This window comes from Etheostoma spectabile, chromosome 7 (assembly GCF_008692095.1).
Source record: "Etheostoma spectabile isolate EspeVRDwgs_2016 chromosome 7, UIUC_Espe_1.0, whole genome shotgun sequence".
In the NCBI taxonomy this organism is placed as follows: Eukaryota; Metazoa; Chordata; class Actinopteri; order Perciformes; family Percidae; genus Etheostoma; species Etheostoma spectabile.
The window spans coordinates 3,528,444-3,550,191 of record NC_045739.1 but is presented as its reverse complement, the minus strand read 5'-3'; the positions used below and the strand labels follow the sequence as shown (position 1 = coordinate 3,550,191).

General features: G+C 42.0%; 1 protein-coding gene across 1 annotated transcript in view; it reads right to left on the bottom strand.

Annotated features, from left to right (window-relative positions):
* scube3 (signal peptide, CUB domain, EGF-like 3) overlaps positions 1-20,654 on the bottom strand; it is an 82,272-nt gene extending 61,618 nt beyond the window's left edge. The window contains exon 1 of the mRNA XM_032521450.1: positions 20,050-20,654. Coding sequence (XP_032377341.1) covers positions 20,050-20,149 — 100 coding nt within the window. The 5' untranslated portion in view covers positions 20,150-20,654. The remainder of the gene's footprint in view (positions 1-20,049) is intronic.
* Between the last annotated feature and the right edge of the window lie 1,094 nt (positions 20,655-21,748).

Here is a 21,748-nt window from a genome sequence, read left to right as displayed (position 1 = left end):
CAGACTATCTGGCAGAGAGACCACAGTTTTTCAGGCTGAAGGACTTTTTCTCTGAGATTGTGTTCTGCAGCACCAGAGCGCCTCACAGTCCCCGTTGATGCTCTACACTTTGGACTTCACTACAACTCCAAGTCATGCCACATGCAGACGTTTTTCGACGACACTACAATTGTGTGATGGGCAGGAGTACAAGTACAGGAACCTGGTGCACAGCTTTGTGCAATGGTGCAGGCTCAACCATCTGCAGCTGAACACAACAAAGACCAAGGAGTTGGTGGTGGATTTCAGGAGATCTAAACCACACATGACACCAGTCTCCATTGAAGGGGTCAATGTGGAGGTGGTCAGCACATATAAGTACCTGGGGGTACACATGGACAATAAACTGGACTGGTCAGCCAACACGGATGCGCTGTATCGCAAAGGGCAGAGTCGGCTCTACTTCCTGAGCAGGTTGCGGTCATTCAATGTCTGCAGTAAGCCCCTCTGGAGGTTTTACCAGTCAGTCATTGCCAGCGTCCCGTCTTATGCTGTGGTGTGCTGGGGAGGCAGCATTAAGAAGCGAGATGCTAGACGACTGAACAAGCTGGTAAAGAAAGCTGGCTCTGTTGTTGGCATTGAGCTGGAGTTGCTCACAGCAACTGCAGAGAAACAATGAGAAGGATGCTGGCGATCTTGGACAATGACCGCCACCCACTACACAGCACGTTCATTCAACAGAGGAGCATGTTCAGTGGCAGACTTCTGTCATTGTCAGGCTCAACAGACAGGTTGAGGCAGTCCTTTGTTCCCAGGGCCAACCAGCCTTCAATACAACACAAGGGGGGAGGGGAGAGATTGACTTTTCAGCATGAGCCTGTCTCTCTCAGCCCCTACCATCATATCACTTGTCTGCTGTCCAACTTTCCTACTGGCTATATTAGCCCTCCTACACAATCTGGACTGTGGGCATTACATCTACATCTTACATCTTAGAACGTATTCCCTGTTACATATTGTTCTTTTTCTTATTCAATCAGTCAGTTTATAGGTTATTATATGTAATAGTCATAGTTAATATTTAATCATGATCTACTGCACTGTTCAATCTCTGCACTGTTTTGCACTATCACCATTGCACACAGTCTACCATAGTACCTTACCTTATCATGGTCATTGCATTTCTGTGAAAGATTTTATTGTAATTCTTATGTACAATGTGATATATGTGTCTATCTATCTATCTATCTATCTATCTATTTATCCATCCATCCATGGAAATACTGTGAGCTCTGACTGTCTTTTTGAGCTCTACATCACCTCCTTGACCATGTTTGTGCCAGCTGCACCAGGCATTGCCATTAGCGTCCGCATACTTGCTTTGACCATGCTTCTGCCCCTACAGATGTGAAGTTGTACTTGTGCTTAAAGCTGAACTCAGAATCCAAACATGCTCACAATGATAATTGATGTCTGAAATTAAACTGTTACTTCTGAGTTAAATTCCAGAAGAAAGAAAACCTCCTTCAAAATCATTCTGAAATTTGTAATAAGGTAAACAACAAAAAATTCAGCCCTTGTACAGAGCCTAACTCAACAGTACGTTGGGTGGTTCAATTCATATGTCTACTGTAGATAAGAATGGTCAATTGAAAAAGTAAATAATAAATATAAAATACTGTATAATACTATTTCGGATGAAACAGGATTACCAAAGTGCTAGTCTTGCATTGCCAGACCTTCCTCCACACCGCTGCGAAGGAAAGTCTGGCTAGTCCACACAGCATTCTGGGATGGGAGAAAAACGTGCTCTGGCTTATTGGCATTTCTTTAAACCAATCACAATCACGTCTTGGGCAGCCCCGAGCTCCAAGAGGAGCCACGGTGCCGCTGCTAAATAGCCTCGGGAAGGAACTTGTTTTGGTGGAACATGTGTACGTTCAAAGGTTGTTTTAGTCGTGCAACAGAAAACTCAGATTGGGCAGATTGGGCAGATAGTCTAGCTAGCGGTCTGGATTTACCCTGCAGAGATCTGAGGAGCAGTTTACCAGTCCTAATAAATCTACCAGAGTTTAAATTAAAACACAAAGAAAGCGGAAGGCAACAGGACATCTGAAAATGGACAACCAAAAGAGTGACATCTTGGCATAATTTTCGGCAGAACAAGACCAATCTTGGAAGTGGAACGTCGTGGACCAACGTGCTGACAATTCAATCTAAGGGGTAATTTACAAATCTGTACATGTACCTGTATCGGGATTTCATCTATCCAATAGTTTGAACATTTCACTAAAAACCAAAAATGTCAACTTGCTGGTGGCTCTAGAGGAAAAGTCAAGGGATTCCCATAGCCAAATTGGTAGGATTCAACCTCTGGGGACCATCAATGTCTTAATCCGTCCAATAGTTAAATATTTCAATCTGGACCAAAGTGGTAGACAGCCCGACAGCCACGCTAGCTTTGCTAAAGAGTATTAAATGTCTGAGAATCAAGAATGAGTCCAAATAAAGCAACCAGCTGAGGTGTTTTGTACATTTCTATCATTCTAATAAAGATGTGTCAGGTTTTATGTGTTTGTAAAGTGTTAAAAGTCCTGTGCAATAGAATGTGTAAGAAATATAGCATCTGGGACAGTGGCTTCTCTCTTGCCAAGTTTCCACAAAGCCATTTAGTGATGCAAGAGCTCCCTGAGCCCGACATTGATTTTTATTATGTGAGAACAATATGGATTCACCCGAGGAGCAGCCTGGGTCCTTTCTCTTTACCGACTGGATTCCAGGATAAGAACAAGAGAGGCAATGTGAGGAAATGTTGTTCAATAGAGGAGGCATTAATCACAACAAAATATCTGTCTTATTGTCAGCTTTCTTGGTGCCAAGTCTCTGTTGTAATTAATATCCATTATGACAGAAACTCAAAGAATCCCGCTTTTCATCTTGTTATTAATGTTCCCTTCTGGAGCATCAGTTTATCTTTCCATTCTACAAGGTTGCCGCCTCTCACTAACCTTGAGGATACACACACACACACACACACACACGCACGCACACACACACACACACACACACACACACACCTAAAAGCAAGTACGCAAGTACGATTCAAAGACTGACAATGTACATCAGCTTAAAGGTTAATGATGAAATTAAAACACAAGTAGGCAAAAAAATGCAGGAAAACTGTCAATTATATGTTTGTTTCCGCCAAAATGCTGGGATCTTTTTTCATGTCTATTTTGCATCCAAACAGTTTGATGTTGTTATTACTTCAGGCAATTGTTGAGTGCCAAAAAGTGGCACCAGATATTGGGCTGTAAGTATCTCTAATGTTATGCAACTTCCATCTTATGATACATAATAACTTCAGTTGTGTTTTAAATTATGACAGAGAGCAGCTTGATTTATGGGTTTAAAACAAACAAAACAACCTCTTTGTTTGGTAAAACCACCTAAGTTATGTAACCAAGCTGCTCCATCCTCAAAAATCTCCCTCCAATCAATAAAAAGCTGGCAAATCTGCACTACATCTTTGTGCAAATATTAACTTTCAATTTCTGTAGCATAGCCCAGTTACAGCACCAGCTAACACTTCCCCAACAGTGAATATGTTACTTCACAAACATGTGAAAAATAACTTAGTCTGTTTGCCCACAGTGAGAAACCCATTTACCAAAATCTGCAAATCAACCGGGACACAATGAGACAAGCAATGTGTCTCTCCCAGATTCCCATTGCATTTGGTGTGAGATGCACAAAATGAAATGAAAACAAATTAAGAGATCCTGGCCCACAAACTATAACATTCTGTCTGTCAAAGCATTGTTTAGAAAAGTCCTCCCATTAAAGTCACTGGAAAAGTTCCAACAGACACATGGACGACAAACCTAAAAGGGATGGTCTAGATGGAAAGCCAACATGTCTTCGCCGTGGAAATAAACATGTCAGAATCAATATATCCTTATGTTCAGTCCAGAGGAAAACATGCAGCGTGCTCAGTTATGCTGCTCTGGTAATTGACTCATGCCCGAGATGAAAAGATTGTGTTTTTCATTGAGAGTTTCTTTAATTCTTTTGTGTTGAGGAATCACAGTTGTTGGGAACAAGTTAAGGCAGGGGAGGAGGAAGCCGCCGCTTCGAGACAAGGATGAATAAACAAAGTCAAAACAAGAAATCCAAAGAAGAAAGAGAAGTTGGGCAATGCTCAAATGTTTAAACAGTTTCCTCCGGTGTATGTGTCATTTTGAATATTGCTGTTGCAGAGCTCCTCTGGTTCATGCACTTGAGCATATTAACAGCCACTGACATTCACAGAGTTCAATTATTCTGTTGGATGAAAACAAGTCGTACAATAATGAAGCATGTTCTCTCTCTTTCTCCCCTGAAATTCACTTCATGCTATTCTATTGTATGCTTAATAACACTTTAAACTTGTGTCAAACTCCTGAATCCCTAAATGCATCGTCACATGCTCTTGACTCAGCGAAGCAGACTTTTGGGCGGTGAGAGGGTTGCAGGTGTAGGTTGGCATATACTGTAAATGGGATTTATTAGAATTATATTAAAGTTGCTGGATAAAACATCCTAATGTCCTCAGAGACGGTTATTAGGAAAGTTACTCTGAAAACCTATTAGTCCAATTATTCCAAAATACATGTAGGTCAGAGCTGCCGGCTAAGGGCTGCTGGCCGTGGAGGTGACACCCTGTCAGAGGTGCTTTCCCTCCCTGATTTATGAGAAGGCCACGGGATAAGCAGTGTATTTAGCTGGGCTGGCTCGAGGGGGTGTTAGCAGGAATAAAACTCGGAGGGTAGAGCACGAGTGTGTGGGAGAACTGTAAGGCCGAAGGTGTGTAGTTCAAACATAGGGTAATGTTTACTTTGAGTGTTGAGACCCTCGCTGTTTGCTTTGCCCCAAACCTGCCCCCGCCCCCCCAACCCATCACCTTTCCTTCAGATACAGAAATAGACTGAGTGGAGCTGGGACACCCAAAGGTGTAGCTTTACTTGCGCTGCTTGTAGCCAACTTCAAAAAAATAGTTCAAAAATTAGGGACCAAGTGATGCACTCAATCGGCGAGGGGCTGCAATTTATACAGCTTTGTTTTCCTGATTCAACCTGGTTTCCTGGTGCAACATTTGAACAGTTGCGGTTACATTAGGGACAAAACATAATTTCTTGACAAAAGCATTTTCAGATGAAATCCTTCATTTTCATGAGCTCCTTGTGGCAGAGGAGGAAGGGTGCTGGGTTCAAGTCCATAAAAAGGTGTTCTCGGGATCACAGCGTTTGTCGTTGTGCGTATAATTACAAAGGGACAAGTATTGTAATTATCCATCTTAGAACCACACTTACACTATACTTAGGGTTGTGGTTGTGCAGGATGGGGTTAAGGTCAGGATAATTACTCAAAGCAGCAGAGAGAACAGAGAGTCTGAATGGCTGTACTGTACGAAAGACAGTAACACCGCTTTCATCTACTGGCTGTAAATCACCCGTTTGATGATATGATGTTTAACTCACTACATTTTTCTGTAAAACAAAGCAACAAGCTGGAAAAGTGGCTAATTCCCTGGGTTTTGATTTGAGATCAGTGAAACGGAAAGAAAACTCTTTACGACTCCAGAGATTTTCTTTTCATTCACGTCCACTGTTCCTGTAAATTACATAATCCCCCTCCAGAAATGTTTTTAGACAAATAAATTGACGGATTTTAATAATAATTTCTGTTGAATTAATCCACAAATAAGTTTAAATACCTTGTTAAAAATTCTTAAAATTAATCAAAATCTACTTCTGTCCAATAATGCAGAATCTATTAACCATTTACTACTTTGGACACTATGTCGCTCACTGAATAGTCATCACTCACTTTGGCTACCAAACTAGTTGAGATGTCACAAAATTAGGTATGCATCTTATTCTCGGATAGGTGAGAGCGCCCATATATAGAGGTTTACTCCTCGACGCAGCGGGCCCGAGTTTGACTCCGACCTGCGACCCTTTGCTGCATGTCATCCCCCCCCCCACTCCCCTTTAATGTCTTTTGCTGTCTGAAATAATAAAGGCCGAAAATGCCCCCCAAAAAAATCTTTAAAAATATAAATAAAAGGTGAGCACAGGGAAACTTTCCTCCTTCAGCAGATGAATGTGAAAACTAACTCTGCACATAGGTCATTCTGCACAGCTCAACCATCAAAGTAACACAAAACAAGCAAAACAAATTTAAGAAGGAGGGGGACTTTAAAATTAGCACATTTATACAAATAATGTACCAACATGCAGCCATAATGCTACTACATATGCTTGAAATCAAATCAAAACTGCTAGATTCTGTAAAAAAGTAGTATATGCACAATGCATCCCAATATTAATAGTGTATTGAATGTGTCTACATCTACGCTATATATAGTACGTACTAATAAGCTGGAGTATGGATGAGGTTGTGGAAAGGACAGGAACTATGGCTGGTTGTTGCAACATTATCACAGCACACTGTAAAAATGTTGGATTTTTTCAAAATGTGTAGGCCAGCAGACTGGGCAGCCCCCCCAAAATTGGTTTTGATGAAATGCAGACGTCAACATTAACACAAAATTTAGCATCTCTCCCCCCTCTTGCCCAGATCCCCTTCAGCTAATGAAGGGACAGACTGTTGGCTGTCCAGCAAGCCTCTAAAAAGTTGTGAATAAAAATATCAACTGCTTCCATTCGGGATATTTACACTCATCCTTCACACACTCTAAATGTTTAGGAAGCATGACCACTGACTGATCCTGTGCTTTCAGAAACTGTGATCACAACTTCAAAACCCTGGGTCCCTCCCTGCTTGTGTCCACCAACCATGAAGCCTCAGATTAATCTTAGGCCGAAGGGAAAATGAACAAAAACATGCACGTTTCAGGAGAGTAATATCATGTGAACATGCTGAAAGGCTATCTATGCCTTTACCTTGTTTACCCAAGAGTGCACAGGACTTCCTTCTTATTACTTATGTCTACTGATTGTCTATTATTTATGTCTATTAGTCGTGTGCCACAATGACAGTAATGACTGGACCTTAATATGTTTGTATATTCCTTAAAGGGCCACTCCACCGATTTCACACATGAAGTTCAGTTTCCCGACGAGGGAGTACTACTCAGTCTGTGTAAAATGTCCTGGAAGGAGTTTTGCAAAGTTTGAACAAAATAACCATCATGATGTAAGTGAATGAAAAAGGTTATTGAGTGGCATTATGGGAAATATAGGAGTTAGTGTTTTATTGTTTTTAAAGTTTGACCCGTACTATAGGCTAATTGTCTCTAAATGTTTGGACAATTCTTTTTTAATGTTTTTGGGAGTCCCCAACTTTGTAGAAGTGCAATGGTAAATGGCTGGAAGGCCTCTTTAGTTGTATCAGGGCTGCTAAATCTATAAAACTATCAAATCTTTGGCATTTTTGTAGTCAATTTTCAAAATCAATTAATCAACTGATCGTTGCAGCTCTAATTTACCCTGGAAATCCAGAGTTCTTGCAAGAGTACAATTTGAATTTGCTTAGCAAGTCACTCTGGCATCGAGTAATGCTGCTTAATTACTATACCTTTGTGGCCGAGCTGCACCAATCACATCGGTGTATCTGACATAGGCGGGGCCAGAGGCGAGCTAAACAGACAACAACAGTTTAATCTCCCAGTTAGCTCCACTGGTAGCTAAGCGTATGGGGCTCTGGGTGTGTCACCCTGTGTGTTGTGATTGGTCGTAGTGTTATCCAATTGCGTGCAGTGAGATTTTCAAATGTACGCTTGGTGCCGCCCCCTCGAGATGGGCGACTTTCATTACTCAATGCCAGACCCTTAATCCTTTTGGATTTGGGTCCGGATTTCCAGGTTAGCTCTAATTTATGTTTCTGCAGGTTTATTCTGTGAAAATATATTTTCTAAGATTGAATTGGTTTATTTATTCATCACTTCATTTCACATTTTATTCAAAACCAGTGACAAACTCAACCAAATTTATATTTTGGTGCACAATCCGAGACTTTGCACTAAAACAAAATGAGTCACAAAACTATGCACCCTTTTCATTTCCAGCAGAACGAAAATGGAAATTATGGAACCAAATAGTGAAAATAGTCTGTGTGTACTTGCTCAGATATTTCAGTCCAAAATAATAATGCACTGCTTTCATTTTTTTATTCTATAACTGTCTGATTCTGTAGTACACTGATTTATAATGAATGTGTCTTCGGGGTGATCGGCTAACTCTAACCAACACATATAAGACCTTTGTATCTGCTTCTTCAATCTGTTGATGCCTTTATCCTGTGTGCTTTCCAATAAAACAGACAGCGACAATGATGAGCCTGCAGACTAAAGAGCAAGTGGACTCATCGCGCTCCATTTATAAAACCTCTCAGACTCCAACTCTAAAAAAATAATGGCAATTCTCTGTGATTTTGATCATAGACCAAGCATCTGGTGCTGTGCCTTTTCTTTTAGCATGTGTGGCCTTAATAGACTATGACTCACAGACCTCCGGACCACCTCCAGAAGAAAAACACTTATTACAGTAATTAAGTGAATCATAGAGTAATACTAAGAGAGCGCAGGGAGAGCCTGTGTTGGAAGTCTAATACATACCACACTGAATAACTTGTAACCGTTTCCCATAAGTAGTCAAAGTGACAAGAAATTCATTAGTACTTTTTAAGGGATTTTTCACCCTTCTTGGCATGTGTCCTCCACTGTTAATGACTTCTTGGCCTCATGCAGTATATTTTATATACGGAAAGGGTGGCACTTAGTCCAGCTGTATACCTTATATTTATACAACCAGAGCTAACTGACATGACACTCTCCCCTCTGCACACAGCAATTACATTCATTGGTGGTTGCTTTAACCAGATAGAGTACCGACTATAAAGATGGCAACGTAGCAATTACAGCACAAGTGTGATATTTTTAGTTGTTTCCTGTCAAACTGAGGTATAAAGTGAATGGTTCTCTGTGTAAGCTGTGCAGCAGGCATTAACTACCAAAGCTCAGAAATGTGAAGTTCAGTAGGCTGGAACTGACTGGATATATGCTTCGTTTAAATGATGTGAGACAGCATAATCACCTAATGCAAACATTTGTCATATACAGACATATCAAGTGTTTGATGGCCTCTCCATCACTGCTCCTACTGTACTTCAATCAGACTGCGTAAGAGGACGCCAGAGCAGAAAGTACAAATGTCTCAAAGGTTTTTCCTTCCCCTAAGGGAAAAATGTGACGGCATATTTGGAGTTTTCCTGGAAAATATTTGTCACTGAAAACATATAAAATCAATCACGTGACCTGCAACTAACCCTGCAACTAAAATATTTTGTTAGTAGGCAATGTGAGTTGTAATGACAATTCACAAGTGATAATTCACTCCTGTCATCTGTTATTATTCAGCCAATTGTTGGATGGATTGGTCTGGAACCAAAACACATTTTCATTATCTAATTATGTCTTTTATCAATTCATCATTTTGTCTATAAAATGTGCAATATATTTTGGCAGAGCCCAAGTTGACATCTTTAACGTCTTGCCTTGTCCAACCAATAGTCTAAAACCCAAAGATATGAAGTGTGCTATCATACACTGTGTGACAAATAAAAGCAATAAGTCCTCACATTTGAAAAAGTGAAACCAGAATGTGTTTGGTATTTCAGCTTGAAAAATGACAAAAGTTGAAGATTCAGTTCCTGTCAATTCCCTGATCAATTAATCACCACAATGCCATTTTGACTATTATTGTTATTATTATAATTGAAAACCAGAATAAATGCTGTGCCTAGAAACCTTGGTAAATGAAAGAGATGGCAGCGTTACCGGACATTTTTTCCACATTCACGTCTCAAATTGTTTTTCTGCTTCATATTTTGTGTAAATAATGGTTGTGTATCATCAATTATTGTAAGTGGCTAAATTCAAAGTGTACCCTATAATTAAATAGTACAGCAAAATGCCATGTCTGGCAACTTTAAATAGGTTTATTTATATTTCAAAAAATAAAAAATAACTGTTGACATTGTGTATTATAAAAAAAAATGTAATTCAAAGGTTCTTGCACTCACATTTCCACCAACTGACACCCACTTATCTAGACTAGCTGACACAATGCATTCTATTCAAGAATGTGCAAGTCATTTTGAAAATTACTCATGTTCTCATCAGTCATTTCTTGCGATATATCAGACACCTGGACAAAGGAAGTACCAACTTTAGTTGTACAATTTGATGATTGCAGATAATGCTAAAAAGGGCGGAATGCCTGTAGAGCTAAAATGACTAGCTGATTAATCCTTTAGCTTATAAACAGCATATAAAATCTGCAACTATTTTGTTAAATAATAAAACATTTTTTTCTCTGATTCCATCTACTCAAATTAGAACATTTTCTTGTTTTCCTAGTCTTCTGTGATATTAGACTGAATATCTTTGAACTGCTGGTCGAACAAAACATTTTAAGACATTGGGCTCTGGGAACTTTATTCCTACTTTTTGCTAACATTTTATAGACCAAATGCTTGTACAAAAAACTAATTGGTAGATTAATCGATAACAAAAACTAATCCCTGGCTGCAGTCCAAATGCCTGTGTGACGGATGGTGTAATGATTTAAAACAAAAGAGCCATCAACAACCAGTGCTTGCCATTAATCAACAGTATAAGTTATTACATTCTGCAATAAATATATATCTGGAGTTCACCGGGGGTGATTAAATACTGCAGAATTGTTTTTTCCCATGCCTCTGTCCATTGAGAAAGCCTTAAAATTCATCAGTGAAGTCATCCCTCTTTCTACCCAGAATGCATTGGCCAGAACTCACCAATAAATAACTAAGCTTTTTTATTTGGATCTGGATTCCTTGATGTATTGGGTTGGCTTTTTCCATTACTAAGCAGAATAAGAGCATTTCCTTTCACTTCCAGCAGTCTCTAAAGCTCACCATCAGGAATGTAAACACACACAGTCTGTAAACAAGGCTCTCTCTGACCCCCAACCCCCCTCCGACAACGCTGACCACCGCAGACCAGCCTAATGACGTCCCTTGCTGACCCCACCAAACTCTCAAAGAGAGACGCAGCCCCAATTATTCAGCTGAGAGGTCACACGGGGGAGCGGGATGAGGGCGAAAGACGAGATGGTAGAGGATGGTGGAGCGTCAGCCGCGGGCCTAGGAAAGTACAGAGCCGGAGATGACAGTCCCACTGATATCTTCTCCTGAGTCATAGTATCCCCTATCAGTGAGTAATGAAACAGAAAAACAAGTCTTTGCGGTGGGGGGTTGGAGGATTAATGAGTTAAGAGCCGCTGCAGCTGGCTGAGGGACTGCACTGAGGCTCATCAGCGAGCCATCAGCACTTGTGAAGGGGGCTGTGGAGGTGAGTTTAAGATTGGGGGCGGTGGGTCAGAGTGCCGTCAACACTGCTGCCATCCTCCCCCGAAACCAACAGGGATGTTGTCAGAAGAGTGCCGCATCTGCACAGAGAACAAAGGCCACTGACAGAGTGAGAGGGAAAGAGTGGAAAAGATGGGAGCAGGGGAGACTTTTCTAAATTTAATCACAATGCCTCAGTTGATAGAAGCATCACAGGACTCATTTGGAACATATTGTTCACATTAAAGCCTTGATAAATAAACAAACTTCAAGCAAGCTCTGCATTCTTCCTCCTGACTGTGAGGGGTTCAAAAGTCTTTTTGTGTGTGTGTTTTTTTTTTTTAACCATTGGACACTGGTGTTGCATTTAAAGCAGTTGCCCTGGTGTTCCCGGTAATGTTTGGGGGATTTAAAACTACTTTTCTGTTGCACAGCAAATCTACAGCTTTGTCAGCCGTGCCAGTATTCCAAATAAGGTGACAAATAGTGGTCACAGGGGCCTCGCTAACTGCTGATAAGGTGATTTTCTGCTTGAGGAATGGAGAAAAGGTACCATGACAGATGAATCATAACAGCTGATGGGTTCCCCTGGGGAGAAACAGCAAATCTGCAGTGTCCACAGGTTAGGGTTTAACTGGAGCTGGTCCTCTGGCGCCGGACTAGGGCTGCCCCCTGTTCCTGATTAGTTAGGATGGGTTAAATGCAGAAGATAAATTCCACATATGTGCAAAGACTTGGCAAATAAAGGAAATATTATTATGTATTATACTGTTTGGCTGTGACCTAACTTTTGTAATACAAATCCAACAACAGAAACACTAACTGTGATTAAAGGCAGTTGTTAAACAAAAAGAATTTGATGCAAGCTGAAGGAAAAGCAGAAATGATGATCTCTGACCACAAACACACATCCATGCAGACATACACACCGCACACTGAAACACTACAGGACCCTTTACCACAAAACATTTTGGGAAATATGCTCATTTACTTTCTATCGGAGAATTGATAGATGAGACGATCCACACCAGTCTCCCATCTGTAAAATATGAAGCTACAGCTAGCAGCCACCAAGACTGGTAAGAGGGGGGAACAGCTGGCACAGTGCTGTCAAATGGTAAAACAATGCATAGGGATGTCCCGATCTGATCTTAAAGATAGGTACCGTGTCCTATCAAGGCGTTTTTTAACTGATCCGTATCGGCTATATTGAGCATGAACCTAGCTGGTCCTTTGTTCAATGTGTCGTAAACGGAAAGGACAATTTGTGGCAGGATGCGGCTTAAATATATATATATATTTTTTTTATTGGATAACAAATGCAGTCCAGCAGCCAGTTGTTATGTCTGCAATGCAAGCACTAGCTAGGCGCTAGTAGCGCTGCGTTCAATATGAATACGGCACCTATAACATAAACACCTAACAGTGAGTTTGAGTTTGTTTACTTTTTATTTTGCAGAAAAACCCATTAAGAACTTTTTTGTCTCACTGTATTGCAGAGCTTTTCAATTGTTTAGCATTTACATTGAATTGATTTTAATACCTTCAATGTACTTTTGGTACTGTGCAACTTAATTATCTAGGAAAACAGAAGAATTAAATAGGGACTCTTTATCTGCAGACACCCGGTAAATATTAAATAACTGATCAGGGAAAAAAAAACTTGATCGAGACTTCCCTAACAATGCATCTACCAGAAGCTAATAACTCGTTACAACTAATTTGTTTAATCGGTACAAAAACATGAGTGTAAAAACGACATCCACAGTTTACAGGGAGGTTACATGTGGGACTATTTCTTGACTTTGAGTAGTTGCCAGGCAACCAGCAGAGACGTCAGGTCAACGGACTGATCAAACAACATATAATGTGTTAATAAGTCAGCTTTAGAGAGCCAAGAGAGCTGGTAGGTGTATTTTGTAACCATTCGCCAGAGCCGGGCTGGCCTTTTCCCCGATTCCAGTTAATTTTGTGCTAAGCTAAGCGGTTGCTAGCTGTAACCTAGGGCTGCACAATTAGTCGAATTTTAATCACGGTCACGATATTGGCTTCCCACAATCAATTTGCGTCGAGCAATATTTAAAATGCGTCATTATGTTCATAGAACGCTCTGAGTTTTTTTGCAAAGCCAATCTACCGCTCTGTAAACCACTGTCTGATCATGAGCCAGTCAGAGTAGTTTCTAGATGTAGACAGTTATAGAGGACAGAGTAACGTGAGGAAAATCCCACAACAGATAGCAGTTGGTCATACGTCGGTCACGTTTACCAGTTTACCAGTAAACACAACATTTTGTCCCGTCTGTGTTGTTTTTCAGACAACAACAGTGACCAGTGCTAGTTAGTGCCTGTTAGGCTCACAGGGCTCTAGGGTGTAGTTAGTGTCTTTTAGCTCACAGGGCTCTAGGGTGCTAGTCGGTGATAGTTAGCTCACAGGGCTCTAGGGTGCAACCAACATTTTTCCTCTAGGTCTCACCGGTGCACCAAATGTCCTCGCATCTGCTCCCTCTCCACAAACGAAGCAATGTTGTTAATATCGATATCGAATTTATGGTTTTATTTTTGCGTTACATGACCCATTTCTTCTGCAAAGCCGTGTAAACCTGTGTTTGGATCTCACCTCTCCTCGCGCAGCCCCGCCCCCATTCACTCACACACGGCTCCCCAGCAACAGAGACACAGCGGCGACAGCGCCGGTCCACACTTCTGACATTTGTCCAAAGTTTGAATTTTTATTAACACAGCTGTATATTGTTAAGCATGAAAGGCAAACCTCTATTTGTACCAGTGTTTCCGTTGGTAACTATTGCGACCGCCACGGTGAAAAACACAGAAGAATTTATTGAATGCCACTAACTTCCGTTTGTAGAGTATTAGCGTGTGACACGGAGCCTGCTGAACCTGGGCGAGAAATGTGACCCATGGCCAGACTATCGTAGTTCATAAAACTGCAGCGCAGTGACAATACAGACATACACAACATGTGTAACTCTGCAGACCCGCTGTTCAACCCATGGGGGACCCATTGATAATGAGTCAGTCGTCACTCTGTGAGTAGCATACGCTTCAGTCCATCGCACTCTCCGTCTCTTGTTTAATCAGTCTGTTATTGTTGTTGAAAACAAGTGAAGGAATTTTTTTAAATATATCCTAGGCTATGTATTTCAGATAATTTTCATTTACATGTATTGCAGCTGTTTATTTTCAATCTGGGAAGACTTTGGAGTTTGGAGGATTTGATGCTAGGAAGTGTGCCAAACAGATTTAGCCAAGGCCAAAGGAAGGAGGCCAAATTCCAGGTGTTGGCCATGTGAGGGCATGCGACAGAAAGGAGGGGGGGACCCGCTATAAGACTTTGAGCCATGAAATGTTAGGTCTCAAATCAGGGACGTTTTAGCCTTGTTAATCCAGATACTACTGTAGCTAACGTTACCTGCTGTGTAAGATGTTATTAATGTTTCTAGCGTGACATGCAGCGATGTTTCTGTTGCCTCTAACGTCTGTTTTGGGGCATCAGAGAGCAGCGCTGACATTTAAGTGGCATTGTAATGAGGTACCGAAATACGCACCGAAATCCACATACAACTTCAACATAAGAGGAATGTAGCCCAATATGGATGTGAAAGCAGTTAGAAATAGCCAAAGTGACAAAAAAAATATTTTGGTTAAAATCAACAAATAATCGTAAAAAATTAATCGTGATCTCAATAATGATAAAAAATAATCGTGATTATCATTTTTGCCAGAATCGTGCAGCCCCAATGTAACCTCAAATTTAACATAAAGGCATGAGAGTGGTATAAATCTTCTGATATGCTACAGTAAGGGTATTTCTTAAAATGTTGCAGTATTCCTTTAAATTAATGCTTGAAACCCTTTACGTGACTCTGATAAATTCTTAATTTGCTCAATAGCAATACAGTATAAAACTGTTTCTTTGCAACAGAGTGGAATGATAAACTATTTCTCATGTTCCTAACAAAGAAAGACAGTCTAGCAAATATGGAGCTCATTTCAAATGACCAGGGGAATTAACTGCTGATATATTTGGAAACCTTGAGTAGGGAAGTCACATTTCATGAGGCCAGAATCTTTGACACTCTGTTGCAGAGAGGAAAATGTCTTGGTTGTACATTCCAGCGGCCAGGATGAAAGTGAGCGACTGTCCAGAACGAAGGCCCACTGAATCGCCTTGGGTCACAGCTTGCATCAAACAGCTTCGACTTTACATGTGCCTGTAAACATGGTCCTCACTCGAAGCTGCAGCCTGCCTGCCCTGAAAACTAAAATGTTTGTATCGAGCTGCAGCTCGGCCACACTGAAGTCAGAGAATTAGAAAAGAAAAGAAATAGGCATGACAAACCTCAACTATTCCCTATTTTTAAAAGGACTCTCCGTTTATAATGGAGCCTCATTTTGGGAAGTGAGAGCACTTCTGGCTGCTAAGTGCAATCATTACTATCCAGTCTAAAATCACTCATCGCAGTCATACACATTCACTTGTCCTCAACGCACCCATAGATCAAAGTCGTTTTTTGTGATTTATATTGCATTGCTCTTGGACAGAATTGTTATCAAGTGTTTTCAGCACTCAAGTAATGCCAAGATAATAATCTCTCTGCTCTCTCGGCTGCTCTGTAACAACATGTACAGTGGTACTGGAGCCCCACTTGTCAGGCAGATGCTTTCGGAGTGTGTCTGCCGAGTGTTAAAGTGAAGCTGGAATCGATCCCCTCCACCCACTCATCAGCGAGTGACCGAGGGCTACCCTGAGGCTCAACCTGCCTCAGACACTGATCATAACGAGAGCACACCAGTATGACGCTGCATGTCTGCTGCAGAGAGAAAAGACATACTGAGACAAGAACATTTGTTTAGGGAAAAGCACGTATAGGTTAGCCGCTTATTAGTCTTGATCAATGGAAGTACATTTCCAGAATAACTGCGATGTCCCTCACCTTCTGCTGTGTGTGTTGCTGTTCTCTAACTCCGTTCACTTCGGCAAATAACAAACTTCGAGCTATCAAGCTACATGCTGAAAATGGCAAGTTTTGAAGAAAATATGGATCGTGCAGCAAGGCAGGCCTGCTTGGTACTTTTGGGGAATGAGAGTAAAGACTTACAAGGAATATATTTACAGAATTTACTATCTAACTGGGACATTTTGGGACCGACTGTAGAAGATTGCAGTGGACAAAGTTACACATGGCGATATTGGTGAGAGAAAATGAGGTTTAACTATGTATCCAGCTAATTTAAATAGCTTACGATACTGTATTGTGTGAACAATTAACTTCATTTACTATTGCAATATTGGGTGTTTTCTTTTGCGGGGTGCAAATAGTTAACCAAAACAAGTTCCTTAACAAGATCATTTTGCTGAGTCATGAGCGTCTCTGCGTCCGGAGCTTAGCACCGCCCAGGACGGCTGGGATTGGTTTAAAGAAGAAGAAAAAACAGAGCCTTTTTTTCTCCTATCCTGGAATATATGCGTGGAGATAGGTCTGGCAATGCGAGACTAGGAGCTCATCTGCTGTAATTGGGTTTACATATTTTTTAAATTTAGAAATATTTAGAAATTAAAGGGTGACATATCACTTTAGTTGAGCGATCCAAACCGCAATGTCCTGATCCACAAAGTCTTTAACTTCTCAAAGTCACAGATCATCCCGATGAGGACGGGAGAAGTCTTTTTTCCTGGCTGACCTGAATACATCTTCCATTTGCAGGCTGTTAAAAAATTACTTTGCCAAAAGTTGTGCTCCGGTACCTTGGCAGGCATACAGGGACTTTTGCGTCTGCCTGTTTTAAGGCACATCCAGTCTCTGAGGGGATAAGTGTAACAGCTCGACAAATACCACTGCAGGCGCTTGTCAGGACTCAGGGGCAAGGCAGAAATCCCACAGCCTGAGAAACGAGAGAGAAGGTGATGAAAGAGGAGCGCCAAAGTGGTGTCAAAATGTTAAAGAGAGATGACTGGTGATGGTCATAGAAGACAGTGTTGCAGTCTCTGTCCACCTGTCAATTTTTTATTATTTCTCCTTCTCCTTCTTTCTGCTAAACAGCAACTATTCAGAGAAGTTCAAGGCCATGGGCAGAAATAAACGCCCCATTTAAATGGTTCTTTTATGTGGCTTCACTTATACTTTCAAAGAACTGTCCAAATGACCACAGACACATACTCTGGTGTTTGGTGTATTTTTCCCTCGACGTCTCCTTCCAGGCACCGCGGCAATGGTTATGTTTAGGGTTAAGGCTAGGTTTAGCTGCCTGGAAGGCGACGTTGGAGGCAAAAAAACACCATCGAGCAAATACTCTCTCACTGTCCCAACTAGCAAATACACACACATACGGCGACACTTCCATGATTGCTTAAACGGACCTGCAACATATTCAGCCGTCTATCAAGCAACAAAAGTGGGCCGGACAGGACCGGGGAAAGTGTTGAAGAGGACAGAGGGGAACTGTGCATGTCTTTTTCTGTTGCAAAAAAATATAAATAGCACAGGGGCTGACAACGAGCTTTCTGACACGGTGGGTGTAACGCAGTCGTTGCTTCTGTCTGACAGAGAAAAAGCACAGCTACTTCATTAAGTGCAAAGGAAAGGAAGCGAGGACAAAGCAAACAAAGCAAGAGTTGGGTGAAAAAGAAAAAGGAAAGGGGTGAGTGAGTGTTGGGGTGGGTGGGTGGCAGGCATCTCGTTCTAAGTGGAGATTCAAGCAGCATCTCTAGGTAAGCTTCCCCGTCACATGGGCCTCATATTGCCAAGGCTGCTCGGTTCCCACAGTGTGTCCGGGCCTGGATCTGGCCTTCCTCCCCGCTCAGGCAGCCCTGCGTCTTTAGACCCCCAGGCCTTGGAGCAGAGGTTACACCAACATAGCCAGCCACAGCAGCATGTCAGCCCCACACCAACCGTTGCCTTGGTGCCGCTGCATTAACCAAGAGCTCCTGACTCTGTTCGAGGGAAAGTGATTTGCCATGACGTCTATGGCTCCCCTCTTTCCTTTCCTTCTCTTTTCCTCGCTTGTTGCTGCTCGCTCACTGAGAAACCTCCTCTCACTGTCTGCCTCTGCACCCTTAATCTCTCCCGTTTCCCTGGTCTCATTTTTCCCGTCTTTGTCATTCTCTCCACCACATCCTGGAATCTTCCCTCCCTCATTCCACTGCTCTCTAGCTCCCTTTTTCTTCCTACAGTAATGACTGACGCCTGAAACACAGCGCCGTGATTAGACTGACACTGATGAAAGACAAAGACTCTTGTCGGCAACATCTGCGTTGAATAAATATTGAGATGACAAATTGTGCATTTGTTTTAGTCATTGTTCTCTGGTTTCGTCAGTTTTCAAAATTGTTCCCAGCGTGCAGAGTTGTCGGTGCCACGGAGTTGCCACCAATGTCAAACACAATATGTCTTTTTTTAGTTAGGCACAAAATATGCTCACAAATAACTCCGGAGCTAAACACGAATAATATGTCACTGCAGCGCTGCTCGCCTTGCACAGATAAACAGGAACTGGAGGAGAAGTCTAACAAGTAGTTTGTCCACGGCGTTTCACTCGCTGACCAACAAACAGGTGCATGCCATTAGAGACCAGCACTCATCCAGCAGCATTCCACGCTCCAAGGAAGTGTGTAATCGATGTTGTGGAAAATAAAGTGAGAAAAAAGTAGTTCTAATTGCAAAATGTAAATATTGAGTTTTCCCACAAGTGGGGGCAGACCACCCAGGATGCAAAATAGTCACCCACCCCCTTTCTTTTTGCCTTGTCGACCGCCCTAGAGATGTCTTTTTGTGTGTGCGTAACATCACCGACCACAATCAACACTCACACAGAAACCATGATGTGTCTTTGCATGCAAATACTTCTGGCAGCAGCTCTTGGCTTGGCATTTGTATTGTGGGAAAATTAAGTGATGAAAACCTGGAGGAGGAAAGCGGCTCGGAAATTGAGTGTGTAATACCATGTCTTTCTTGTTCCTGTAAGGTGCCGGAGTTTTTTTTTTTTTTTTTTTTCAGACTGCCCTTGTCTGGTCTGAATAATTTCTCACAAGACAGGAGAGCAAGAGGGCAGCCGGCGGTGCCGGTCGGCACTGTAGCTGCAGTGTCTGACAGACAGAGACTCCATGTGTGTGTTACAGGCCAGTGTCAAATACTTGTCTGGACTGTGACAAATACAGGTCTCCTGGTAGTCTCACTACAATTACCTGCAGGACTAGCTATGAAACATAACTTCACACTGCTGATGCTGTTGGAAGATCAAAGACAACTGTCTTCTGATGGCAGAAAAGTCTCAGTGAAATTTAATTTAAGTTGTATTATGCTTCCTTTCTTCAAATCTGCAGAAATACAAGCAACCGAGTATACTGACACAACACAAAAGCAATGAAGTGATTGCAAAATAGTGGCTCAACAGAAGGAGCCAGCTTGAAATCCAAAACCAATAAGTCTCCAAATCACTGTTCCCCTCTAAAGTCTTCAAATACTCTTGCTTTTAACTCCTTTTAATACACATTTATTCAAGTTGCATTGGTTTGGACAAAGTGTCATCATGACCGGCTTTCCAAAAGCATCTAACAAATCAATTAGGCACCAAGCAGTCTGGCAAAAAAAGCCCATTCCCAATCACCAAGGAGTAAAACAAACCAAAAATTGAAGCTGTTAGACTGAAAACTTACCTTGAGTGGTCTTACTTCCTGAAGCTGACTGTTGGACAAAGGCGACCAAGCAGAAACCTACAAATCCAAGGCTTGCGCGTATCAAAGCGTGCATATACATGTTAACTTTCACTACAGTTCAACACGAGTACTTTCTAAGATCTACGATGCGCAGGAGCACATCCGAGTGTGTGAGTGTGTGCGTGTGTGCGTGCGTGTATGCGTGTGTGTGTGTGTGTGTGTGCGCGTGTGTGTTCGTGTGTGCGTGTGTGGTGTGTGTGTGTGTGTGTGTGGTATAAAGGTATCTTGTATTCCTTCCGAGCAGCTGCTGATAGGATACTGTGCGATCCCCTTTTTCCTCTTCACGCCGGCTTATTTGAGTTTCAAGTGATCGGGGTTGAGGACAGTCCGACAACGCGGAGCGGAGGAAGGCTTTTCTGTTATCATGATTCGAGCCAGACCAATGTCAATTTAAGAAAGGGGGAGAGGAAGCGCGAGAGAGAGAGGGAGAGAGAGAGAGAGAAAGAGGGGAAAAGAGAGACGGAGAGATGGAGCGGAGCGGCGGGGTCTGAAGGGGGAGGAGAGATGAAGACGCGTCCGCGCTGCGCTGCGCTCCGGACTCCTCTGCTGCTGACTGCCCCTCTCTTTCCCTTTTTTTTTTTGTTTGTTCCGCAGGAGTTCACACACAAGTGCTGGCAGAGCTGAAGGTGGACCGGGGTGACCACGTGCATGGGTTCGTGCGGTCACCTGGCCGGTGCCACCTGCGCAACAACAACAACAAATAAAAGTGGCCCATCACGTCCGCGTGGTAAAAGCAATGTCTGGAAGGGGAAGGGAAGGGAAGGGGGGCAAGAGGGCGGATGGATTTATAAATGTCTGAGATGGAAAAAGTAATAGCCGGGAGATTGCATTTTGTTCTTAGCCTGCGAGGGTACAGCTCATCCAGTCCCACTCTCTAACCAATAAGAACCAATTTCCATGGCCGTGGGTGCAGCATTGCTGTGATGATGTCTGCTGTCTGTCTCACAGATGGAAGATTCATGTGTTCATTAAGACATTTAAAAGAAACAAGTCAAATCAAGACGCAAATGATATATCTTTTGACAAAGTCATTCAATTCAGGTGGGCGAAATAAGATAAAAACTATCTTTATCCTCACTGAGTTCAAAGTTCAACGGACAGAGTTAAGCACTAAATTGTACAAACGTATTTGAAAATGAAAACCATTTCACCATTCCAATCATTTTCCATTTTCATACAATTTATAGTGATGTCCCCACATAATATCCGTATTCCATGGTCAAGTGGGGGCCCTGGGCAATTTCATATCCCTGTTATAGCTGCAGCTGGACCTGCATTAAAAAACTGAAATCAAATTATATTTAATTATTATTATTAAGTTAAATGAATAAACCGCACCAGCTGTTCCAAATCCATTCCTCAGGTATGATAGCTAACAACCAGTAATTGTTTACAGGAGCATTGATGAAAGCTTTATAATAATCATCTGGTATAGGGCCTAAATACCAAAAATAATTAGATTGTGTGTCATCTGGTTCCAAAACCACAACCAGCACCACATTATCCTCTCGTCAGTGTCGAGTTTGTCGCTGCAGGAAATCCAGCTCGACTGCCGCATTGTTTTTTGCTCCTGGCTTTGAATAACTTAAGCCCTGCCTGGTGTCCCTAATCAGTAATATGAGGATTAACTAATGTGTGG